General features: G+C 38.0%; 1 protein-coding gene across 2 annotated transcripts; it reads right to left on the bottom strand.

The window, feature by feature from the left end:
* Positions 1-2344: 2344 nt before the first annotated feature.
* LOC140775798 (serine/arginine-rich splicing factor RS2Z33-like) lies at positions 2345-5782 on the bottom strand. Of its 2 annotated transcripts, XM_073119237.1 has the most exons (8): positions 5642-5675; positions 4828-4940; positions 3976-4081; positions 3806-3845; positions 3588-3683; positions 3289-3485; positions 3072-3155; positions 2345-2883 (listed from the first exon to the last, which is right to left on the bottom strand). In XM_073119237.1, exons 2-8 carry the CDS (start codon positions 4922-4924, stop codon positions 2526-2528), a joined length of 978 nt encoding a protein of 325 aa, XP_072975338.1. In that variant the 5' UTR covers positions 4925-4940; positions 5642-5675; the 3' UTR covers positions 2345-2525. The 2 variants fall into 2 exon arrangements, with proteins under 2 accessions (XP_072975338.1, XP_072975339.1); XM_073119238.1 differs by lacking the exon at positions 3976-4081 and having other exon boundaries at positions 5642-5782.
* Positions 5783-6845: the final 1063 nt, after the last annotated feature.

The following is a 6845-nucleotide window of genomic DNA, read 5'->3' on the forward strand; positions in this document are numbered from 1 at the left end:
GATAAAGTCATATATTTATGCTGGAGGCCAAAACATGTATGTATATAATATATAATATAACCTAACTTGATAAAGGCGTCTAAAGGATAAGATTAGTCACATCTGATCAGAAGACAGAACCATGTATCTCTCACATCTGTCAATTGAGAGTCAACTCATCGCTAGCAGGGTCCATAGGCTCTTAAATAAGGGGTTCAGGGTTTGAAAATATTTAAGTAACATGAAATTAGCCATTTATCTAATTAAAATTTGTTTGTGTAAAATATGATAATTTATTAGATTTTAGAATTTCTACTAGTTATTTATAATTATAAATAAAGTATAAATATAGATAAAAATCTAATTATGATCAAGTTATGGTTCTCACTTTATTTTGATTAATTAGCCTTTACTTTATAAATAAATAAATAAGCCTAGTATTTCATTTGTTACAAAATAATAATATATAATAAATTATTAGAATTACTTAAAATGTATATCATAAGAATATTAGTATATGAATCTAATAATTATAATTTACAAATCTATCTATTAATCTAATAGATATATAAATAAGTAAATATAAGTATTACCTATATTTATGTGTAATAGTTTATAATAGTATAATCATTAATTATACTAATTATAATTAATGATAATCATGCTAAAGAATTTATATTAATATTACAATAATTATTATATAAGTAATCTATTTGCATTAATTAAGAAGAAATACCTAACTAAATAGATAAATAAATAATGAAATAAAATAAAATAAAAGAGCTGCCCCCAATGCTGGGCTCGGCCTAGCACTGGCCTGCTACAGTGCTAGGCCAAGCCCAGCAGTGTTGCAGAAAGAAGGGAGAAGAAGCTGAAGAAGGAAGAAGGAAGAAGAAGAAGAAGAAGAGAAGAGAAGAAGAAGAAGAGAAGAGAAGAAGAAAAAAGGAAGGAGGGGTGCCGGGCCAGCGGGGAGGGGCTCGGCCGCTGCTGGCCAGCCAGCGGCCGGCCTCTCGCCGGCGGCTCGGCTCCGACGAGCCCGAGCCCAAGTGAGAGAAACAGAGAAAGAGAGAGAGAGTTTGAGAGAAAGAGGAGAGAGAGAGACTGACCGACAGAGAGAGTGGAGCGAAGAAAAAGAGAGAGAGAGGCGGTGGGAAGGAAGGGGGAACGGCGGAGGCCGCGGCGGCACCGGGGCCCACCACGCTAGCTGGCCCGGCCAGGTTGGCTGGGCCTGCAGCTCGGGGCGCATAGCGCCCTCAGCCCGCCCGTAGCTGCATGGCACGAGGCCGGCCAAGTCGTGTCATGCTACAATTAAAATTTTTTTTTCTTAAAGATTGGTTGTTACACTGTCAATATTTTGTAACCAAAAAAATATCTAAACACAGTAGCATTTGCACCAAAAAAAAGCCCTTAAAGTTTTTATAATAACAAAATTAGACTATTGAAAACTAAGTATATTCTTTCCTACGGTAGATATACACATATTTTTATATAAAAGTGGACAATTTATATTGAAGGTGCGCACAAGAGTCCAATTTTATTCTTACCAAAAACTTTAAAAAAAAAATTTGGCGCAAATGGCCCATAGTATAGATTTTGTCTTCATATACATATACATACATATGTATTTTGTATAATTAAGTTAATATTTTGCATACTATTTAATTTTGTACATCTTTCGATAATTTTGAGATATCCAAAAAGTTCCTTAATTCCTCATCGAGTGCTATTTTGAGACCATATTTTTCACCTAAACTTTACCATTCACTTTTATGGGTTTGTGCACTACTTTAAGATTTTATTTTTCTCCCAAACTTTATCGATAAATTTTCAGTTAGCTTTATTTTTCTCGAAAAAACCCTCAACGAGCTGAAACGCTCACCTTTATAATGGTGTAGGATTTTTTTGGTAAATTTTGATCCAGTTTTATTTTCCTCAAAAGAATTCGTTCAATCCTTGCATTCATATTTTTCGTGCTTGCATTCAAAATACGAATACGATTTATTAGGGTGACAGTGTTGTACTTAAATATATTGATACGATACAACCCTAACGAGTTAGACACAAATTGGACACAAGCTTTAGTGGCAGAATTCTAGGAATATCTATTAGCAACAAACCTTCAGTGCAGATTCTGAATATGTCAAATGAATACTGTAGAATTGCTGATTATGCAACTCAAAGCCTTGAAATAACGTCAATTCATCAGAGCCTTAGAGCCCTTTGTACTAAAGCATCCTATACCTGGAAACGGCTCCTAGTATATAACTCATGTTTGACCCTATTAAGTTATTGCCAGCGAAGGTACCATAAACTTTCGTGTAAGTTGCGTTATTATGAAACAACATATGGCCAGAACATACGGACATGCAAATAACGAAAGCTGAACTAGCAATATAACCAAGTTAAACCCACGGGACAGCATCCAGATAACAATTTGCCAAACCACAAGTCCGCAGTATCCATTCAAACTTAAAAACAAGTTAACAAGCCTCTTGTTCACTTAAATATCTGCATATGTAAAAGCAAAGTTCCAACGGTAGCAGCTTTCAAGGGGACACGCTTCCTCTGGGCGAAGCATGATGGTTGCCATTATCTGCGTCATCCCTTGGGCTGGGGCTGTGTCCGTTGGTCACAGGGCTATCATACCTGCGGTCTTCAACTGGACTGCCGCTGTCTGCCCTTCTCCTAGGGCTCTCACTGTAATCTGAAGCATTGCCATCACCTCGCCCCTTCAGCAGGGGGCTCACCCTCTCCTGCGGGCTCCTGCTTCCCTCAGGTGAGAGGCTGCCCTTCCTTCCCTTAGGTGGTGGAGAACTCCTTGGGCTCCTGCTGTAACGAGGACTCCTTGATCTCCTCTCTTCACGCTCTACCGCACGCCCATCTCTTCTGGGAGATCTTGATCGGCTATTAACAAAGAACAAAATGACGTCAGACAGTACACAGTAATTATGTTGTCACCTCATAAAACTTTATGCATCTGATGTGATATTTTCCAAAATCAATCAGGACATGAATTGAAAAATGTAGTAAAGAAAATAGGATGCAAACAGTGATAAAGCTACTGCATGAAGCCATCTAAATACTTCTCATACCTGTAACTACGGCTTCTGCTGTAGCTCCTACTGCGGCTCCTACCACGCCGAGGAGATGGAGAGCGTGAATAACTTCTACCACGCCTACAACATACAACAGGTAAACCACATTACATTACAGAATTTAAAAAACATCTCATCAATGGCTTCATATGTCAAAGACCAATAGTGAAAAAGACAAAGAGAACAAGAAGGATCATATGCTGCAATAGACAACCTGAGATTTTTAGGACTATTCTGGCAATTTCTTTCAATATGGCCTCTTTCTCCACAGCGATAGCACTTATTTTTCCAGTCCCCAGCTTTGCAATCACGAGCCCAGTGTCCATCAATGCCACAATTAAAGCAACGACCAGATCCAGGAGGAGGCCCTCTTCCCAAATACTCACGGGAACCTCCTGGGCCACGCGGACCCTGCACAATGCAAGTATTTTACTATGGTATCAATCTTCAAAACAAAGGCACAACTGAAAAATAAGATCATTATGTCTATAAGTACATGAATTAGTTCCTTACCCCCCTAGCAAATTCCACAATGATGCGGGTTCCATCAAATTCCCGACCATCTAGGCTATATCTTGCATCATCTGCATCTCGAGGATCACTGAATTCCTGGAATATAATTCACAAGGACCAAAAAGGAAATAGCGGAGCCTCATATTTGAACATTGATACCAAGCATGAAATTGAATAGAATAACAATTTACAGTATAAAGCAAGAGGAGTGTACATACAACAAACGCATAGTCGTGCTTCAAATCCACATCTCGTACTCTGCGGAAATGGTTGCCAGAAACAGTAAGGCCATCAAATATAAGTACCGAAATGCATCACCCGTCAGAAGACGAACTAAGTGCCACTTTCTGATGGTTGCGATTTCCATTAAAACAGGTAATAAGATTACAGAAAGAAACGCCATAGTCTCCTAAACTTGGAAGAATGGCCACCAAATCCACCAAGGGCACCCTCTCCCATCATAGACCTCCAGGTTGGGTAAAAAACCCAAAAACCTTCAACAAGATCATTTAAGTTAAACACACAAGGCCTGGGGTCAATGTTTCAAAATATAATATAATAAAAAATGTAAACCCAAGCCAAAATGATGCTAGGATGGCCTATGGGCTCATAGCATCACTGATGGGTAACTGGTCACCAACTGGCTATCATGACTCAACAGCCATAAAACAAACCTACTAAACAGAAGATAACATCCAAGGCAGGCAGAACCAACTCCAAAACGACCCATCACTTCAAATGTAGGAATATTTTCTCAAGAGCTTTTGCAAGTCACTTCTTCTAAGAAGTACTTCAGAGAAGGAACTTCAAAATTTGTTCGTGTCTGACCATGCATTTGACTTATCATTAACAAGAAAACAATGAGAGGGAAAAGGACCATCAGCAATCCTATTTCGAAGGACATGCAAATGGCTCTCAACCTCCAGGTCCTATATATTAAAGGCCCCAGGAATGTGGGGGACTGAATATAATGCAATATATGACATATGAAGACCATTTGACTTCGCATGGAGTCAAGAATTCCAGCACTTCGCTTAAATAACATTTTATGCTCATGTTAAGGTGGGGACAGTTTAAGCATATATATCATATCAAAATAATTGAAGGAAAAAACTCCATTCAGCCAATTCACCTTTTAGAGTTATGATATCTTAGAAAGAAACTGCTTTGCATCAACTGTAGTATACAATTAGTAGTGTCCAGACCACAACGAAATGGGCATACTTTTATTCGTTTTTACCTTCCATATTTGCTGAAGAGATCTTCAAGGTCACGCGAGCGAGTCCGAGATGAGAGTCGACCAACATACAAGCGTTTGTTACCATATCGATCATCATAGCGAGGCATTTTACACTGTAACTCAAAGAGAAATAACTAATAGTAGTTCCAACTTCCAGGAACACCAAAGAATTAATAAAATAGTTGCTTATCTATCAACACTAAAACAAAAATAATGAATTTCAGATCATACTAGAATCAGAATTGTATGCAACACCGAGAATAAAAACAGAAACTACATGTAAGAAATTTCACTAACAATTTCTTTTCATCGAAGGGCAAGAAAGTACAGGCAAGATGTCAAAGAAAAAGTATTGTTTAACAATAAAAAGCCCAAGACAAACTTTTACCAAATCGAACAACTCAAGAATAAGCATCTTGGGCTATCAAATAAAGATAAATTACAGATCATGATGGTAAATCCAATATGTAAGAAGAATTTATCTTTCTCTCTCGATCGATATTCCAAATCAAGCTCATAGCATCCAGATCAACCAGTACGTCGACAAAATACAGAACCACAAAAATTGGGCATATCCTTCGAATCCAAAAATTTATAACCTTCGAACAAAGAAATCACCTAAACTAAGGAGATCTATCACAAGAAAACCTCACAAGTCGAAATAGCTGCAGAAAAGATGGCATGTCCACACGGATCTCAATCAAAGATCAACGCCAGATACAAAATTGCACGAAAACATCGATGGAAGGAGAAGAGGAGAAGATATCGGTGAAGAAACCTACGGAGATCGAGGGAAATCAGGTAGATATAGTACCTGCCGAGGCAGAGAGCTTAGGGAAACCCTAGCGACCCAAAAAGCTTGAGAAGGAAGAACCCTTCCTCTTCGAGGTCAATATATAAAGACGAGTTAGGAAGATTTGGACGGCCAAGATATGGATCGACGGCTGCATGCATGCTGTTACTGGGTTTGTCTTTAGCAATCTATGTATTTTTACGAATCACATCCTCTCTTTATCTATTTTATGGTCCCGTACCTTTTTCTTTTGACAATTTTATAATTTACCTCTTATCTTCTTCCAATAGTTCTTATTTAAGGACTTGATAGTCTGAATGTCAGTTCGAGTTTGAGGACTTGATAGTCCGGAAGATATGTGGTAGGTTGTTGATTGCTAATGCATATGCGCATTGGATGAGCATGGCAGATATGTGGTATTGGTGCATTTTATTTGATCATGATGCGCACATTCATATTTACTTATTGTTGCATCTTTTATTGCACTACTTTTAGACTATAACAGTAGATACTTACTGGGCTTTATGCTTACCACTAGTTGGTGAAATTATTTTCAGATTAGTAGATGACTCCCGAGCCTATGGAGGATCTGGTGAAGACTAGCTTGAGTCTTCTAATTCTAATTCTTATTTTATTCATGTAAATTAAGCTATATGGCTTGTAGCTCCTACGTGGGCTTTCTCTTATTTTTTTGTTATGGATATGTATTTTGGGCTTGTTGTGGCCTTAATGTTATAGGCTTCTCGGTCTATATTATTTATGAAAATATAAGTTTTTTGCTTGTATATTATATTAAAACATTTATTAGCAAGTCACATGACAATCACGTGGGTTCTACCCACACGAGGGACACGTGTTTGGTGGCGAGTGTTATAACATAGTATCAATATATATTTTGGGCTTATTATGGCCTTGATATTATGGGCTTCTTTGTCTGTATTATTTATAAAAATGTGGGCTTTTTGCTTATATATTATGTTGAAAAATTGACTAGCGGGTCACGTGACAATCACATGGGTTCTACCCACGTGAGGGGCACATGTTTGGTGGCGGATGTTACATTATCTTAGGGGTAAGAGTAAAATAACCTAAGAATAGAAGTAAATTAATCTCCTTTCATAATCGCCATTGTTGCTCATCATCTTCTTCACCATCACCACCACTATTATCCCTTCTTCGACCGTCTCCATTTACCATTATTCACCTTAATCGAAGCCTACCCTCC

Source organism: Typha angustifolia, chromosome 14 (genome assembly GCF_048772165.1).
Source record: "Typha angustifolia cultivar Huaian chromosome 14, ASM4877216v1, whole genome shotgun sequence".
In the NCBI taxonomy this organism is placed as follows: domain Eukaryota; kingdom Viridiplantae; phylum Streptophyta; class Magnoliopsida; order Poales; family Typhaceae; genus Typha; species Typha angustifolia.